The sequence below is a fragment of the Oncorhynchus tshawytscha genome, linkage group LG11 (assembly GCF_018296145.1).
Source record: "Oncorhynchus tshawytscha isolate Ot180627B linkage group LG11, Otsh_v2.0, whole genome shotgun sequence".
NCBI classification, from domain to species: Eukaryota; Metazoa; Chordata; class Actinopteri; order Salmoniformes; family Salmonidae; genus Oncorhynchus; species Oncorhynchus tshawytscha.
The window spans coordinates 10,636,224-10,656,088 of record NC_056439.1 but is presented as its reverse complement, the minus strand read 5'-3'; the positions used below and the strand labels follow the sequence as shown (position 1 = coordinate 10,656,088).

The following is a 19,865-nucleotide window of genomic DNA, read 5'->3' as shown; positions in this document are numbered from 1 at the left end:
GTTTACTGGGCTCTCATTTTTGATTATTTATCTAGAGCCTTTGATAGAGTTCTAGCCCCAGACCCATTGACCGCTCTGTTTGGTACAGTTGATGGGAATAACCACGAAGGGAAAGCTGTCTCTCTTTGTACTCTATGAGCCAAAAGGCTCATATTGCAATTTTGGAAACTGGAGACTGTACCTACATTTGAAATGTGGTTACAGGATTTAGGGAATGTAATACATATGGAAAAGATTTGATACAATACCTCCAATAGAAGTCCAATGTTTTACAAAATATGGCAGCCGATACTGGATAAATGGTCTAGTCCCGCTTCATAACTGTTTTGATGATCTGCTGCTACTCTGTGCTGTACTCCACTCAATATCTATTTTTGGTTTAACTACACTGCTTGTAATGACTATATGCTGTCTTCTTATACATGTACCACCTAATAGGATTTTGTTTTATTTTGTGTATGTGTGAGTTAAGTTTTGTTTTGTCCTCTAAATTGGCCATCCCATTCAACAGTACAATGAATGTCATTGTTAGTATTGCTGTCTTTTTAATTTCATTTTTTATTGTAAAATAATAAACATATTATAAAAATTAAAAAAATAGTAGCATTGTCCTTTTTGAGCATGTCTGTATTAAAATGTCAATCACCATTGACAATAAACTTTGATTTACCAAAATCTGTACAGTTGGAGCAAGTCTCCTGCAACAATTCATAACACTGGTCTGGTCTGGTGGTCTGTGAACAGGTTCCCGACTATAATGGGTTTGCATTTTGGTAATAGAATGTCCAACCACACAGCTTCAGTCTCGGCACGGCTTTAATCTGACCTATAGTTGAACCCAATATTTGATCTTACATAAATATGAACTCCCCCGCCTTTGAGATTGCGGTCTCTTCAAATTACTACATCATTTACAACTTCAATCTCAGCGTTGTTTAAAAAAAAATCTAACCCGTCTAGCCATGTTTGGGGGGGGGAAGCCCTCCCACCTTACAGTTACCGGAGAGGAGACTAATTTCCTCGATCTTGGGAAGAAGGCTTCTAACGTCGAGATGAAGGATGCGTCGTCTTCTCGTAGAATATTTCAGGTCCCCTGCCCCTATCCCAGTTTCGCTCCACGTCCATTCGGCACAACAGACCGTCTCGTCTGGGTCCTCCCTCTGCATCCTCTCCTGGTCGCCGCGCTCGGACGGCAGAGAGAAGCGGGAGGATGAGGTTGGTTGCAATGATCAAAGTCTGCAAATTCTCTATTTATTATTCATACCTGAAAGAGAGGGCTCCTACCCTTCTGCCCTTCTCCATTGTAGCATGCCGCTGCTCCAATGGATTTATCACTAGAAAATGGGCCAGGGCATTGATGAACATTTCCAGACAGTAACAGGCATAGGGTAATTATGAGGTTTCCACCATCAATTTGGCATTTACCTCTGACCTTAATCACCCTTTTGGAGGGACTGTGGCAGTTGGGATATACGAACGTGTTAATAGGACGTATTTCCCGTTCCAGCTGCCATCTTGGATGTCGATTATGTATTTCCGGACTTGTTTGTTCTGTATAGCCAATGACCACATGAGTTGCCTGTACAGCACCATAACAGATATGGGACCAGGCTATATATTTACCACCATTTGAAAAAGGTTTATCAAATAAATTCAATGTGATGTTTAGGCTTTGCATTTGATATATGTAAGCAAGTGTTGCCCTCACCTACATTACAGGTGTTGAGTGACAGGCGTATAGACATGCTTGCAATTCTCAATCTCGACCACATGGGGTCACTATAATACAAATTAAATTCAGCTTACCGGTCTACCTGTGGGCTATATACAGCACATCATACCCTGTAATGGTGTCTGCATCACTTGAGGTTGGTGGCACATTAATCGGGAACAACGGGCTCATGGTATCAAATACAAATCAAACCAAATACCAAATTCCATTTGATGCCAATCCATTCGCTCCATTCCAGCCATTATTATGAGCCGTTCTGCCCTAAGCAAATCAAATCAAATTTTATTTGTCACATACACATGGTTAGCAGATGTTAATGCGAGTGTAGCGAAATGCTTGTGCTTCTAGTTCCGACAATGCAGTAATAACCAACAAGTAATCTAACTAACAATTCCAAAACTACTGTCTTATACACAGTGTAAGGGGATAAAGAATATGTACATAAGGATATATGAATGAGTGATGGTACAGAGGAGCATAGGCAAGATACAGTAGATGGTATCGAGTACAGTATATACATATGAGATGAGTATGTAAACAAAGTGGCATAGTTAAAGTGGCTAGTGATACATGTATTACATAAGGATGCAGTCGATGATATAGAGTACAGTGTATACGTATGCATATGAGATGAATAATGTAGGGTAAGTAACATTATATAAGGTAGCATTGTTTAAAGTGGCCTCCTGTGGTCTGCACTTGAAAAACGAGAACAACGTGGCAACAGTACTGTTTGTCCATCTTGAGACACCGTGGAAGTCAAGTAAGATATAATAAATCTGTCATTCATTTTGATGTTTTTGCAGAGGAGATCTAAGTCGCACCATTTTACATCTAACTACGAAGTTTGGTGCAGGTGTTTCTCAAGTGAAAAAAAAACGTGAATGACAACAAAGACTTAATTGAAGAATCCCTACTGTTGACCAATCACCGACAGAAGGGGAGTAGACTTTGGCTATCAGACTTCCGCTTACCGATCAAACAGCCGAGAAAAAACTCTTGCCGTAGACCAAAAAGAGAAAAAACGTCACAAAATGTTGTCATAATACATGTACAAACTGTTTCCGGACTGTTCCGGGTGGGAAGCATGCAGATGCCTTAACAGTACCACAAACCAAATGGTATGCTAGCCAACCTAAAGGATAACACACGAGTGATATTTTTTTGTTGCCCTACAACCTAATAAAAACGATGTCCCGTGCACAACCACTTTACAGTTCAGGCATAATACACTCACGATACCGAATGCTATCAGATAAATTCAACAAAAACACATTAAACGCTGCTCATGCATTCAAAGCCACGCTTCTAACTATAATGTCAATAATACGTGACCAATCAATCAAACCAATGACATTAGACGTTATGACTTTTTCAATATTCCCCCTCAAAATATATTGCCTGCTTGTTAGTATGTAACTTAAACAAGGTGGCAGGTAGCCTAGCGGTTAAGAACGTCGGGCCTGTAACCAAAAGGTCGTGGGTTTGAATTGCAGAGAAAGGCACTTCATTCTAGTTGCTCTGGATAAGAAAGAGCATCTGCTAAATGGCAAGATATTTCATGAAGAATGTTGAATTGCGTTTTAATTTAATCAAAGACCTGTTGACTTTCAGGTATAAAGCATAAGTCCATGTATTGTCAGTACAACAATAAACGGCAAGTAGCCTAGTGGTTAGAGTGTTGGACTAGCAATTGTAAAGGCTTGCGAGATCAAATCCCCCAAGCTGACAAGGTGAACATCTGTTGTTCTGCCCCTGAACATGGCAGTTAACCCACTGTTCCTAGGCTGTCATTGAAAATATGAATTTGTTCTTAACTGACTTACACATCACAGACAAACTGAATTGGTCCACTCACACAGACAGCATCGTGAGGAAGGCGCAGCAGCGCCTCTTCAACCTCAGGAGGCTGAAGAAATTCGGCTTGTCACCAAAAGCACTCACAAACTTCTACAGATGCACAATCGAGAGCATCCTGGCGGGCTGTATCACCGCCTGGTATGGCAACTGCACCACCCTCAACCGTAAGGCTCTCCAGAGGGTAGTGAGGTCTGCACAACGCATCACCGGGGGCAAACTACCTGCCCTCCAGGACACCTACACCACCCGATGCTACAGGAAGGCCATAAAGATCATCAAGGACATCAACCACCCGAGCCACTGCCTGTTCACCCCGCTGTCATCCAGAAGGCGAGGTCAGTACAGGTGCATCAAAGCTGGGACCGAGAGACTGAAAAACAGCTTCTATCTCAAGGCCATCAGACTGTTAAACAGCCACCACTAACATTGAGTGGCTACTGCCAACACACTGTCAATGACACTGACTCTACTCCAGCCACTTTAATCATGGGAATTGATGGGAAATGTTGTAAATATATCACTAGCCACTTTAAACAATGCTACCTTATATAATGTTACTTACCCTACATTGTTCATCTCATGCATACGTTGATACTGTACTCTACATCATCGACTGCATCCTTATGTAATACATGTATCACCAGCCACTTTAACTATGCCACTTGGTTTACATACTTATCTCATATGTATATACTGTACTCGATATCATCTACTGTATCTTGCCTATGCTGCTCTGTACCATCACTCATTCATATATCCTTATGTACATATTCTTTATCCCCTTACACTGTGTATGACAGTAGTTTTTTTTGGAATTGTTAGTTAGATTACTTGCTCGTTATTACTGCATTGTCGGAACTAGAAGCACAAGCATTTCGCTACACTCGCATTAACATCTGCTAACCATGTGTATGTGACAAATAAAATTTGATTTGATTTGATTTTGATTTGATTTGATTTTGATTTGATTTAGTTAAATAAAGGTAAAATTTAAAAAACAGTCCCTCTGAAATTTCACAGTATGTGCCGGGGCCCTTATTCATAAAGTCTGTCTGAGTGTTGATCTATGGTCAGTTTAGCCTTTTAGATCTTAATGAATAAGATGACATGGACATTGGGGAGCTGATCCTAGATCAGCACTCCTACTCTGAGATGGGCACTGCTCTAGAATTACATCCACTTTTATCAGTTATCGGTCTACGGTGTATTTATAGTCCTTGGCCACTAGGTGACAGTCTTTAGTCATATTTCTCTAAGCAGCAGAAACCATTCTGGAATATACCATTCTGGAATGTCCACGCTCGTAATAATATTTAGGAACATCCTTGTAAATGATGTATTCCTCCAGTGCTGGCAGTGTGTGTACTGAAAGGGAAGTTAAATTAAAGACCACCTACAGAGATGAATGAAAACAGCAGGGTTGCATGGCACCCTATTCCCTATATAGTGCTCATAGGGCTCTGATCAAAAGCAGTACACTAGATAGGACACACACAATAATGCACATTGACTCATCTGCTGAGGTGGCATTTTGTTTGTCGGCTGCAGTTGCAGGTAAGCAATTCATCATGTTGTATGTAATTAAAAGGGTGTCAAAAAGATGTGTTGTGAATGCCGAGATAACACAGACAACCCAAGCAGTTTGTCGAAAAAGAAGGCAAAAGTCTCTCTGAATCCATATCTTTAAAGGCTTTGGGGACGCGTGATGACGGAAGGTGAGTGTATATCACTGGACGGTTTCAGTGGTAACGTTAGTCAGTGGCATTCACTGTTCTGTCTCTCTGTGCAAGCCCACGGGTGTATCGTACAGTGGAGTAGATCAAGTTCAGAGTAATCTGTACAACTGTCAAACACTCAGACGTGTTCACCTGAAAAGTGTGTCAACACCATACAAGAATCCGTTTCAAATACGCTTTGCCAAAACGGTTGCCCTTTTTTTTTGGAAAACACATGGAGACAAGGCTAATACCTGTGATGTAGCCACAGAGCACAGAGACGAGGCAGCGGTCATTAAAAGAGAGGAAGGGAAGGAAAGGTGGGCAACAGGGCAACAGCCTTAGACATACATCCCAGCCAGACCCACAGTCTTGCAGACTCCATAGAACTCCATACAACACTTCCCGACTCTTATCATGGAGCTGGGGAGAGCGAAAGAGCGGAATAGGTTATGGTACTCACGTCAAACTCGTTGAGGGCCGCGGCCAGCTCGCCGATGCCAGCGTGGCCGTGCTTCTCGTCGCCGGGTGAGGTGGCCTGAGCGGCACTGCTGATGCCCCCGATGGCCTCCTGCACCTGCTTGAAGACGTAGTCGCGGTTGGCGCGCGTGGCCGCCACGTCCGGGTGGCGCAGGAAGGCCTGCGAGGCCGTGTAGAGCATGGTGGCGTTCTTCTTCAGGGCGCCGCGCGCAGCCGCCATTTCGTCCCGGCACTGGGGGTCTTTCAGCTCCTGAAGACGAGATGGGGGAGTTAGGAAATGTTATATACTGGTCAGGAAATGTTATATACTGGTCAGGAAATGTTATATACTGGTCAGGAAATGTTATATACTGTTTAGGAAATGTTATATACTGGTTAGGAAATGTATACTGTTTAGGAAATGTTATATACTGGTCAGGAAATGTTATATACTGTTTAGTAAATGTTATATACTGGTCAGGAATGCTATATACCGGTTAGGAAATGTTGTATACTGGTTAGGAAATGTATACTGTTTAGGAAATGTTATATACTGGTTAGGAAATGTTATACTGTTAAGGAAATGTTGTATACTGTTTAGGAAATGTTATATACTGGTTAGGAAATGTTATATACTGGTTAGGAAATGTTATATACTGGTTATGAAATGTATACTGTTTAGGAAATGTTATATACTGGTTAGGAAATGTATACTGGTTAGGAAATGTTACATGCTGGTTAGGAAATGTTATATACTGGTCAGGAAATGTTATATCCTGTTTAGGGAATGCTATATACTGGTTAGGAAATGTATACTGTTTAGGAAATGTTATATACTGGTTAGGAAATGTTATATACTGGTTAGGAAATGTTATATACTGTTTAGGAAATGTTGTATACTGTTTAGGAAATGTTATATACTGGTTAGGAAATGTTATATACTGGTCAGGAATGCTATATAACGGTTAGGAAATGTTGTATACTGTTTAGGACATGTATACTGTTTCTAAAATGTATACTGTTAAGGAAATGTTATATACCGTTTAGGAAATGTTATACACTGGTTAGGAAATGTATACCGTTTAGGAAATGTTATACACTGGTTAGGAAATGTATACTGTTTAGGAAATGTTATACACTGAGTATACAAAACATTAAGGACACCTGCTCTGTCCATGACAAAGACTGACCAGGTGAATCCAGGTGAAAGCTACGATCCCTTATTGATGTCACTTGTTAAATCCACTTCAATCAGTGTAGACGAAGGGGAGGAGACAGGTTAAAGATGGATTTTTAAGCCTTGAGACAATATAGACATGGAGTGTGAGGGTTAATGGGCATGACTAAAGGAACAGGGTGTGGTAGTAGGTGTCAGACCAGTTTGCATCAAGAAATGCAACACTGCTGGGTTTTTCACGCTCAACAATTTCCCCGTGTGTATCAAGAACGGTCCACCACCCCAAAGGACATCCAGCCAACCTGACACAACTATGTGAAGCATTGGAGTCAACGTGGGCCAGCATCCCTGTGGAACGCTTTCCAATGAAAGTGGTTCTGCTGGCAAAATGGGGGGTGCAACTCAATATTAGAGTAGTGTTTCTGATGTTTGTTGCACTCAGTGTATATTGGTTAGGAAAGGTTGTCTACTGTTCAGGAAATGTTATAAACTGGTTAGGAAATGTTATATTGCTTAGGAAACGTTGTATACGTGTTAGGACATGCTACACATACTCAGGCCAGACGTCAGCACAGGTTATATAGTAAACCTGCAGAATTATACTAACATGCATAACTCATTTGACTTTTGTTTTGTAGCAGTATTGGAATTGATTTGAAAAGTTTGAGGTACTGAAACTTTGTTCAAAGGGTAACTTCCACTTGGCTCGAAATCCTTTAGAGAGGATTTGACATCTGGCCTGACTCTCGAGATACAATCCAAACGAAGGCTGAATATTTCATTAAACTCACTCAAATTAATCGTCACATACCATTATTGTGGGCAAGAGATATGTGTCGATTGAAAGTTGAACCTTGAGGCTTTCAATTGCACGGGCTTCCTTCAATATGTCTACTCATATTCTATTCAAACATCATAAAGCCTTGATAGGCAGACCTTCTTGATATGAAGAAAGTTATTTTATGTCAAGTCGGTCCCCTTGAACGGCGCACCTTGCGCGACCCAACAGTTCGACTGAGCGCATAACACATTATTTATTACAGATTTCCTGTCAAAACTCTACCTATGCATTATTAAGTGTTCTCACGTAAACACTTCCTATTTAATTCTAAGAAAGGTTAAAAAAAAAAAGCATTCCCTCAACGATGTGCCACTTCCAAAAAGTACCCAAACTTAGTGGAGCTTTAAGAAAGCACTCAAAGACATATTCCCTGAATTCTAAATTATTATTCCATGGTCATGTTTAAGAGGCATTTCCAGCGATGGAGAGATGTGAGGCAATCAACCGAGAGACGGCAGCTCAATTTCTTCAGCATGTGTCCCAAATCACACCCTATTCCCTGTATGGGGAATAGGGTGCGGCCGGCTTCACTCTGGTCAGAGAGGTCCGTGATCTGACCGTCACAGGGAAATATCACGTCGGGAGCGTCTGCCTGCTTGTCAGGGGCCAGTGGTGTAAATCGATCCTGGTAAGAAAGAGACTCTGTGCCCCAGACATTGAACTGCTGTCTGTGTCACTGCGACCTTACTATCTGCCCCGTGAGTTCCCCCAATTGTTTGTTACCGTTGTGTACATTCAAGGGAGAAGGGAGGGAGAAACCCACAGTTAAAACTACCTCAGGCCAACCTACTGTCGGCTCCTGGAGAGGGAGTAACCCACAGTTAAAACTACCTAAAGCCAACCTACTGTCGGCTCCTGGAGAGGGAGTAACCCACAGTTATAACTACCTAAAGCCAACCTACTGTCGGCTCCTGGAGAGGGAGAAACCCACAGTTAAAACTACCTAAAGCCAACCTACTGTCGGCTCCTGGAGAGGGAGAAACCCACAGTTAAAACTACCTAAAGCCAACCTACTGTCGGCTCCTGGAGAGGGAGTAACCCACAGTTATAACTACCTAAAGCCAACCTACTGTCGGCTCCTGGAGAGGGAGAAACCCACAGTTAAAACTACCTCAGGCCAACCTACTGTCGGCTCCTGGAGAGGGAGAAACCCACAGTTAAAACTACCTCAGGCCAACCTACAGGGGAGAAACCCACAGTTAAAACTACCTCAGGCCAACCTATTGTCGGCTCCTGGAGAGGGAGAAACCCACAGTTAAAACTGTCCAGATTTGGAACGACAACAGTATCACTTGTCTCCAGGGGGTGGTTTGACTGTACTATGTGGGAGGTATTTGGTCTCCAGGGGGTGGTTTGACTGTACTATGTGGGAGGTATTTGGTCTCCAGGGGTGTTTTGACTGTACTATGTGGGAGATATTTGGTCTCCAGGGGGTGGTTTGACTGTACTATGTAGGTATTTGGTTTCCAGGGGTGTTTTGACTGTACTATGTTATTTGGTCTCCAGGGGGTGTTTTGACTGTACTATGTGGGAGATATTTGGTCTCCAGGGGCGGTTTGACTGTACTATATGGGAGGTATTTGGTCTCCAGGGGTGTTTTGACTGTACTATGTGGGAGGTATTTGGTCTTCAGGGGGTGGTTTGACTGTACTATGTGGGAGGTATTTGGTCTCCAGGGGGTGTTTTGACTGTACTATATAAGAGGTATTTGGTCTCCAGTGGGTGTTTTGACTGTACTACGTGGGAGGTATTTGGTCTCCAGGGGGTGTTTTGACTGTACTATGTGAGAGGTATTTGGTCTCCAGGGGGTGGTTTGACTGTACTATGTGGGAGGTATTTGGTCTCCAGAGGGTGTTTTGACTGTACTATGTGGGAGGTATTTGGTTTTCAGGGGGTGGTTTGACTGTACTATGTGGGAGGTATTTGGTCTCCAGAGGGTGTTTTGACTGTACTATGTGGGAGGTATTTAGTCTCCAGGGGGTGTTTTGACTGTACTACGTGGGAGGTATTTGGTCTCCAGGGGGTGGTTTGACTGTACTATGTGGGAGGTATTTGGTCTTCAGGGGGTGTTTTGACTGTACTATGTGGGAGTAATTTGGTCTCCAGGGGGTGTTTTGACTGTATGATGTGGGAGGTATTTGGTCTCCAGGGGGTGTTTTGACTGTACTATGTGGGAGGTATTTGGTCTCCAGGGGGTGTTTTGACTGTACTCTGTGGGAGGTATGAGGACAGCAGCTCGGATCTTGATGAACTCAGATGTTTCAGACTATGTAAACTTCTGTGTTGAGTCAGTTGTGCCCACTAAAATCCGTAAAAGCTTCCCTAACAATAAGCCTTGGGTATCAAAAAAATCTTCAATCACTACTTATTAATAGGAAGAAGGCAGTTCATGCTGAGGGTGATAGACAGGCTTTAAGAGATGTACAACGTGAGATCAAAAGACAGATACTAGTGGACAAGGAGGCATACAAGCAAAGGGTGAAGAGGACCCTCTCCTCAGGAAACTCAAGGGTGGCCTGGCAAGGGATTAAATCCATGGCTAACGCTCCCAACATACAGTCTGCGGAGGGAAAACCAATGCTGTCCTTGGGAGACATGAGGGCCAGAACATGGTTTAATAAACTGAATGTTTTCTTGTCAATATTTGAAAGCAGACAACTTTGTGTCGGAGGTAAAAAAACAAAAACAAATGGAAGCATCATTACAAACGAATGTTTGGAAGTTGTTCAGGGGATGTAACGCACACAAAAGCCCAGGCCCAGACAAGTGGACAGGTGCTAAAGCACTGTGCTAAACAATTGGCTGGTGTTTTTAACAGACATTTTCCAATCCTCCCTCAAAAAACTCAATAATTATACCAATTCCTAAAGCATCTCATCCCTCTGTTCTGAATGACTACCGCCATGTCGCCTTGGCATCCTTAGTCATGAAATGCCTTGAGAAAATGATGAAAAGTCATGTTCTCAGCGTCACCGAGAATCTCCTCGACCCGTTTCAGTTTTCCTATCAGCCCCAGCAGAGGAGTTGGTGATGGCATTCTTACTCTCCTCAACATGGTCTATAGACATCTAGAGGGTGCCAAATCCAATTTAAGGGTTCTGTTTGTTGACTTCTCTGCCTTCAACACAATCCAGCCTTACATTCTGGCACAGAGACTCTTTCGGGACTTCTCCTTAAATGGGGGGCTATTTTTGTGGTTGTTGGACTTCCTGAGCCAGCGGTCAAAAGTAGGTCCCCATGTGTCGGACATACACCAACACAGGCGCTCCTCAGGGATGTGTTTTGTCCCCACTCCTGTACATCTTGTACACTAATAGTTGTACTACTTCCCATCCTGACAGACACCTCGTTAAGTTCACTGATGACACTGCCTTGATGACACTGCCTTCAACCTGAGGAACATCATGGCCCGGTCCTAGATGACTTTGTAGAGCCGGTGTGACGAATCACACTTGGTCCTCAATACCAATAAGACCAAAGAGATGTTCGTAGACTTCAGGAAGCGTACAACACCTACCTCTGCAACATCTATCAGAGGTCAGAACATAGAGATTATAGAGGAATACAAATATCTGTGTGTCCTCTTGGACAATAAGCTTCAGTGGAGTAAATGTACAGACCTGATCTACAAAAAGGGTCAACAGAGACTGTACTTTCTCAAAAAGCTGGGATATTTTAATGAAGACTGTACTATACTGACTCTGTTTTACAAATCTTTCATTGAGAGTATTTTCAGTATTTGTATTGTTTGATGGTGTGGCAATGCCACTGTCAGCCAGAGAAATATGCTGAGAAGGATTATCACCACAGCAAGCAGGGTACTTGTAGTCAAACGGACAGGCCTGGACGATATCTTTAAGGTCAGGGCCCTCCGCAAGGCTCACAAAATCATTTTAGACCCAAGCCACCCTCTGTACCCGGACTTTGAACGGCAGGGAAAACAGAGACTGCGCCAGGTGTGATATCCCTCCTAAATATCACAGCTCAGGCTAATGTTTCTATGGGACCCAGTAAGGCCAGCAGGCTAGTGTTCCTATAGACTCAGTAAGACCAGCAGGCTAGTGTTCCTATAGACTCAGTAAGACCAGCAGGCTAGTGTTCCTATAGACTCAGTAAGACCAACAGGCTAGTGTTCTTATAGACTCAGTAAGACCAGCAGGCTAGTGTTCCTATAGACTCAGTAAGACCAGCAGGCTAGTGTTCCTATAGACCCAGTAAGACCAGCAGGCTAGTGTTCCTATAGACTCAGTAAGACCAGCAGGCTAGTGTTCCTATAGACTCAGTAAGACCAGCAGGCTAGTGTTCCTATAGACTCAGTAAGACCAGCAGGCTAGTGTTCCTATAGACTCAGTAAGGCCAGCAGGCTAGTGTTCCTATAGACTCAGTAAGACCAGCAGGCTAGTGTTCCTATAGACTCAGTAAGACCAGCAGGCTAGTGTTCCTATAGACTCAGTAAGGCCAGCAGGCTAGTGTTCCTATAGACTCAGTAAGGCCAGCAGGCTAGTGTTCCTATAGACCCAGTAAGGCCAGCAGGCTAGTGTTCCTATAGACTCAGTAAGGCCAGCAGGCTAGTGTTCCTATAGACTCAGTAAGGCCAGCAGGCTAGTGTTCCTATAGACTCAGTAAGACCAGCAGGCTAGTGTTCCTATAGACTCACTAAGGCCAGCAGGCTAGTGTTCCTATAGACTCAGTAAGACCAGCAGGCTAGTGTTCCTATAGACTCAGTAAGACCAGCAGGCTAGTGTTCCTATAGACTCAGTAAGACCAGCAGGCTAGTGTTCCTATAGACTCAGTAAAGCCAGCAGGCTAGTGTTCCTATAGACTCAGTAAAGCCAGCAGGCTAGTGTTCCTATAGACTCAGTAAGGCCAGCAGGCTAAGTTCCTATAGACTCAGTAAGGCCAGCAGGCTAGTGTTCCTATAGACTCAGTAAGGCCAGCAGGCTAGTGTTCCTATAGACTCAGTAAGGCCAGCAGGCTAGTGTTCCTATAGACTCAGTAAGGCCAGCAGGCTAGTGTTCCTATAGACTCAGTAAGGCCAGCAGGCTAGTGTTCCTATAGACTCAGTAAGGCCAGCAGGCTAGTGTTCCTATAGACTCAGTAAGGCCAGCAGGCTAGTGTTCCTATAGACTCAGTAAGGCCAGCAGGCTAGTGTTCCTATAGACTCAGTAAGGCCAGCAGGCTAGTGTTCCTATAGACTCAGTAAGGCCAGCAGGCTAGTGTTCCTATAGACTCAGTAAGGCCAGCAGGCTAGTGTTCCTATAGACTCAGTAAGACCAGCAGGCTAGTGTTCCTATAGACTCAGTAAGACCAACAGGCTAGTGTTCCTATAGACTCAGTAAGACCAGCAGGCTAGTGTTCCTATAGACTCAGTAAGACCAGCAGGCTAGTGTTCCTATAGACCCAGTAAGACCAGCAGGCTAGTGTTCCTATAGACTCAGTAAGACCAGCAGGCTAGTGTTCCTATAGACTCAGTAAGACCAGCAGGCTAGTGTTCCTATAGACTCAGTAAGACCAGCAGGCTAGTGTTCCTATAGACTCAGTAAGGCCAGCAGGCTAGTGTTCCTATAGACTCAGTAAGACCAGCAGGCTAGTGTTCCTATAGACTCAGTAAGACCAGCAGGCTAGTGTTCCTATAGACTCAGTAAGGCCAGCAGGCTAGTGTTCCTATAGACTCAGTAAGGCCAGCAGGCTAGTGTTCCTATAGACCCAGTAAGGCCAGCAGGCTAGTGTTCCTATAGACTCAGTAAGGCCAGCAGGCTAGTGTTCCTATAGACTCAGTAAGGCCAGCAGGCTAGTGTTCCTATAGACTCAGTAAGACCAGCAGGCTAGTGTTCCTATAGACTCACTAAGGCCAGCAGGCTAGTGTTCCTATAGACTCAGTAAGACCAGCAGGCTAGTGTTCCTATAGACTCAGTAAGACCAGCAGGCTAGTGTTCCTATAGACTCAGTAAGACCAGCAGGCTAGTGTTCCTATAGACTCAGTAAAGCCAGCAGGCTAGTGTTCCTATAGACTCAGTAAGGCCAGCAGGCTAGTGTTCCTATAGACTCAGTAAGGCCAGCAGGCTAGTGTTCCTATAGACTCAGTAAGGCCAGCAGGCTAGTGTTCCTATAGACTCAGTAAGGCCAGTAGGCTAGTGTTCCTATAGACTCAGTAAGGCCAGCAGGCTAGTGTTCCTATAGACTCAGTAAGGCCAGCAGGCTAGTGTTCCTATAGACTCAGTAAGGCCAGCAGGCTAGTGTTCCTATAGACTCAGTAAGGCCAGCAGGCTAGTGTTCCTATAGACTCAGTAAGGCCAGCAGGCTAGTGTTCCTATAGACTCAGTAAGGCCAGCAGGCTAGTGTTCCTATAGACTCAGTAAGGCCAGCAGGCTAGTGTTCCTATAGACTCAGTAAGGCCAGCAGGCTAGTGTTCCTATAGACCCAGTAAGGCCAGCAGGCTAGTGTTCCTATAGACCCAGTAAGGCCAGCAGGCTAGTGTTCCTATAGACTCAGTAAGGCCAGCAGGCTAGTGTTCCTATAGACTCAGTAAGGCCAGCAGGCTAGTGTTCCTATAGACTCAATAAGGCCAGCAGGCTAGTGTTCCTATAGACTCAGTAAGGCCAGCAGGCTAGTGTTCCTATAGACTCAGTAAGACCAGCAGGCTAGTGTTCCTATAGACTCAGTAAGACCAGCAGGCTAGTGTTCCTATAGACTCAGTAAGACCAGCAGGCTAGTGTTCCTATAGACTCAGTAAAGCCAGCAGGCTAGTGTTCCTATAGACTCAGTAAGGCCAGCAGGCTAGTGTTCCTATAGACTCAGTAAGGCCAGCAGGCTAGTGTTCCTATAGACTCAGTAAGGCCAGCAGGCTAGTGTTCCTATAGACTCAGTAAGGCCAGCAGGCTAGTGTTCCTATAGACTCAGTAAGGCCAGCAGGCTAGTGTTCCTATAGACTCAGTAAGGCCAGCAGGCTAGTGTTCCTATAGACTCAGTAAGGCCAGCAGGCTAGTGTTCCTATAGACTCAGTAAGGCCAGCAGGCTAGTGTTCCTATAGACTCAGTAAGGCCAGCAGGCTAGTGTTCCTATAGACTCAGTAAGGCCAGCAGGCTAGTGTTCCTATAGACTCAGTAAGGCCAGCAGGCTAGTGTTCCTATAGACTCAGTAAGGCCAGCAGGCTAGTGTTCCTATAGACTCAGTAAGACCAGCAGGCTAGTGTTCCTATAGACTCAGTAAGACCAACAGGCTAGTGTTCCTATAGACTCAGTAAGACCAGCAGGCTAGTGTTCCTATAGACTCAGTAAGACCAGCAGGCTAGTGTTCCTATAGACCCAGTAAGACCAGCAGGCTAGTGTTCCTATAGACTCAGTAAGACCAGCAGGCTAGTGTTCCTATAGACTCAGTAAGACCAGCAGGCTAGTGTTCCTATAGACTCAGTAAGACCAGCAGGCTAGTGTTCCTATAGACTCAGTAAGGCCAGCAGGCTAGTGTTCCTATAGACTCAGTAAGGCCAGCAGGCTAGTGTTCCTATAGACTCAATAAGGCCAGCAGGCTAGTGTTCCTATAGACTCAGTAAGGCCAGCAGGCTAGTGTTCCTATAGACTCAGTAAGGCCAGCAGGCTAGTGTTCCTATAGACTCAGTAAGGCCAGCAGGCTAGTGTTCCTATAGACTCAGTAAGGCCAGCAGGCTAGTGTTCCTATAGACTCAGTAAGACCAGCAGGCTAGTGTTCCTATAGACTCAGTAAGACCAGCAGGCTAGTGTTCCTATAGACCCAGTAAGGCCAGCAGGCTAGTGTTCCTATAGACTCAGTAAGGCCAGCAGGCTAGTGTTCCTATAGACTCAGTAAGGCCAGCAGGCTAGTGTTCCTATAGACTCAGTAAGACCAGCAGGCTAGTGTTCCTATAGACTCAGTAAGACCAGCAGGCTAGTGTTCCTATAGACTCAGTAAGGCCAGCAGGCTAGTGTTCCTATAGACTCAGTAAGACCAGCAGGCTAGTGTTCCTATAGACTCAGTAAGGCCAGCAGGCTAGTGTTCCTATAGACTAACTGTTATGAAAGTTGTATTGACAATCTTGTTTTGTATTTAAACACCACTTTAAACGTCTACATGACACTGCAACAATATTTCCCCAAGGGGACAATAAAGTCAGGAAAGTATATAGTGCACTACTTTTGACCAGAGCTCTATGGGCCCTTGCTCAAAAGTAGTGTGCCATTTGGGACACAGACCTCAGTCATTCCTCAGTCAGAAACGGCGTGCTATGGCACAGTCACGGATACAGCTCAGCACTTAAACGTGTTTTTTGGAGAAGGCGTTCAGTTATGACCGAGAGCCCAGCTCGGTGTTGAGAGTCGTTTCCCCCCCTCCCTAGGCTTGCTATAGAGGCAGTGGTGTGATGTAGTGCCATGACTGTGTCTGCTTGCTCTGTGCGTGTGCGATGTCCTGCTATGATAGAGAATCAGTGTTCTTGCTGTGTCTTTGGTAAGAGCCGAAGGGCTCTCTGTCTCGATCGGTTTTTAATGCGTCTGCATCACTACTGGTTTCCTCTTTAAACTTCCCCTGGCTGGACCTAATCGTCTCGAGGTTTAACACATCACTGATGGTTAGAGGTACAGGTGCTGGAAGTACAGGTGCTGGAGGTACAGGTGCTGGAGGTACAGGTGCTGGAGGTACAGGTGTGTGTGTGTCTGTGCATATGTGTGTGTGAGCAGTCTCCTGCAAAGCTTGGTTTCCCATTTATCTGTGATACGAGCTCAAGGAGCCTGGTGTGGAGTATGACATATTTAACTATTACCTGCTAGTGTGAGTGTGTTTGTGTTACCTGCTGTCTGCGGGCAGCCACATAGTTGAGCTTCACCATCTCCTTGCCAAACTCTTTGAAGCGGTTGGCAAGGTCCTGCTCGTTGGTGGCATTCTTCACTGCCTCCAGGGCCTCCTCCACCTGTCATATACACACACACACACACACACACACACACACACACACACACATAAATAGACACACAGACACACACGCGTGCACACACACACACACGAAACCATGGAGACACAGATATTTAACATTTGCAAAGAGTTTATGGACATAGCTACCTTAAGGCTTTCCATTAAATCAAATCAAATCAAATTTTAATTGTCACATACACATGGTTAGCAGATGTTAATGCGAGTGTAGCGAAATGCTTGTGCTTCTAGTTCCGACAATGCAGTAATAACCAACAAGTAATCTAACTAACAATTCCAAAACAAACTACTGTCTTATACACAGTGTAAGGGGATAAAGAATATGTACATAAAGATATATGAATGAGTGATGGTACAGAGCAGCATAGGCAAGATACAGTAGATGGTATCGAGTACAGTATATACATATGAGATGAGTATGTAAACAAAGTGGCATAGTTAAAGTGGCTAGTGATACATGCATTACATAAGGATGCAGTAGATGATATAGAGTACAGTATATATGTATACCTATGAGATGAATAATGTAGGGTATGTAAACATTATATTAGGTAGCATTGTTTAAAGTGGCTAGTGATATATTTTAAATCATTTCCCATCAATTCCCATTATTAAAGTGGCTGGAGTTGAGTCAGTGTGTTGGCAGCAGCCACTCAATGTTAGTGGTGGCTGTTTAACAGTCTGATGGCCTTGAGATAGAAGCTGTTTTTCAGTCTCTCGGTCCCAGCTTTGATGCACCTGTACTGACCTCGCCTTCTGGATGATAGCGGGGTGAACAGGCAGTGGCTCGGGTGGTTGTTGTCCTTGATGATCTTTATGGCCTTCCTGTAACATCGGGTGGTGTAGGTGTCCTGGAGGGCAGGTAGTTTGCCCCCGGGGATGCGTTGTGCAGACCTCACTACCCTCTGGAGAGCCTTATGGTTGTGGGTGGAGCAGTTGCCGTACCAGGCGGTGATACAGCCCGCCAGGATGCTCGATTGTGCATCTGTAGAAGTTTGTGAGTGCTTTTGGTGACAAGCCGAATTTCTTCAGCCTCCTGAGGTTGAAGAGGCGCTGCTGCGCCTTCTTCACGATGCTGTCTGTGTGAGTGGACCAGTTCAGTTTGTCTGTGATGTGTATGCCGAGGAACTTAAAACTTACTACCCTCTCCACTACTGTTCCCTCGATGTGGATAGGGGGGTGTTCCCTCTGCTGTTTCCTGAAGTCCACAATCATCTCCTTAGTTTTGTTGACGTTGAGTGTGAGGTTATTTTCCTGACACCACACTCCGAGGGCCCTCACCTCCTCCCTGTAGGCCGTCTCGTCGTTGTTGGTAATCAAGCCTACCACTGTTGTGTCGTCCGCAAACTTGATGATTGAGTTGGAGGCGTGCGTGGCCACGCAGTCGAGGGTGAACAGGGAGTACAAGAGAGGGCTCAGAACGCACCCTTGTGGGGCCCCAGTGTTGAGGATCAGCGGGGTGGAGATGTTGTTGCCTACCCTCACCACCTGGGGGCGGCCCGTCAGGAAGTCCAGTACCCAGTTGCACAGGGCGGGGTCGAGACCCAGGGTCTCGAGCTTGATGACGAGCTTGGAGGGTACTATGGTGTTGACTGCCGAGCTGTAGTCGATGAACAGCATTCTCACATAGGTATTCCTCTTGTCCAGATGGGTTAGGGCTGTGTGCAGTGTGGTTGAGATCGCATCGTCTGTGGACCTATTTGGGCAGTAAGCAAATTGGAGTGGGTCTAGGGTGTCAGGTAGGGTGGAGGTGATATAGTCCTTGACTAGTCTCTCAAAGCACTTCATGATGACGGAAGTGAGTGCTACGGGGCGGTAGTCATTTAGCTCAGTTACCTTAGCTTTCTTGGGAACGGGAACAATGGTGGCCCTCTTGAAGCATGTGGGAACAGCAGACTGGTATAGGGATTGATTGAATATGTCCGTGAACACACCGGCCAGCTGGTCTGCGCATGCTCTGAGGGCGCGGCTGGGGATGCCATCTGGGCCTGCAGCCTTGCGAGGGTTAACACGTTTAAATGTTTTACTCACCTCGGCTGCAGTGAAGGAGAGTCTGCATGTTTTCGCCGTGTCAGTGGCACTGTATTGTCCTCAAAGCGGGCAAAAAAGTTATTTAGTCTGCCTGGGAGCAAGACATCCTGGTCCGTGACTGGGCTGGTTTTCTTCTTGTAGTCCGTGATTGACTGTAGACCCTGCCACATACCTCTTGTGTCTGAGCCGTTGAATTGAGATTCTACTTTGTCTCTATACTGACGCTTAGCTTGTTTGATAGCCTTGCGGAGGGAATAGCTGCACTGTTTGTATTCGGTCATGTTACCAGTCACCTTGCCCTGATTAAAAGCAGTGGTTCGCGCTTTCAGTTTCACGCGAATGCTGCCATCAATCCACGGTTTCTGGTTTGGGAATGTTTTAATCGTTGCTATGGGAACGACATCTTCAACGCACGTTCTAATGAACTCGCACACCGAATCAGCGTATTCGTCAATGTTGTTATCTGACGCAATATGAAACATATCCCAGTCCACGCGATGGAAGCAGTCTTGGAGTGTGGAATCAGCTTGGTCGGACCAGCGTTGGACAGACCTCAGCGTGGGAGCTTCTTGTTTTAGTTTCTGTCTGTAGGCAGGGATCAGCAAAATGGAGTCGTGGTCAGCTTTTCCGAAAGGAGGGCGGGGCAGGGCCTTATATGCGTCACGGAAGTTAGAGTAACAATGATCCAAGGTTTTTTCAGCCCTGGTTGCGCAATCGATATGCTGATACAATTTAGGGAGTCAATTTAGGGAGTTTACAATTAGCCTTGTTAAAATCCCCAGCTACAATGAATGCAGCCTCAGGATGTATGGATTCCAGTTTGCAAAGAGTGAAATAAAGTTCGTTCAGAGCCATCGATGTGTCTGCTTGGGGGAATATATACGGCTGTGATTATAATCGAAGAGAATTCTCTTGGTAGATAATGCGGTCGACATTTGATTGTGAGGAATTCTAAAATCAGGTGAACAGAAGGATTTGACTTCCTGTATGTTTCTGTGATCACACCACGTCTCGTTAGCCATAAGGCATACACCCCCGCCCCGCTTCTTACCAGAAAGATGTTTGTTTCTGTCGGCGCGATGCGTGGAGAAACCCGCTGGCTGCACCGCCTCC

The 19,865-nt window shown here is 45.0% G+C and overlaps 1 protein-coding gene across 2 annotated transcripts in view; it reads right to left on the bottom strand.

Annotated features, from left to right (window-relative positions):
* LOC112261424 (catenin alpha-2) overlaps nt 1-19,865 on the bottom strand; it is a 700,693-nt gene that overhangs the window by 532,182 nt on the left and 148,646 nt on the right. For both annotated transcript variants that reach the window (XM_042329775.1, XM_042329776.1), the window contains exons 5-6: nt 16,582-16,701; nt 5,771-6,037 (exon numbers count right to left, since the gene is read on the bottom strand). In XM_042329775.1, coding sequence (XP_042185709.1) covers nt 5,771-6,037; nt 16,582-16,701 — 387 coding nt within the window. The remainder of the gene's footprint in view (nt 1-5,770; nt 6,038-16,581; nt 16,702-19,865) is intronic.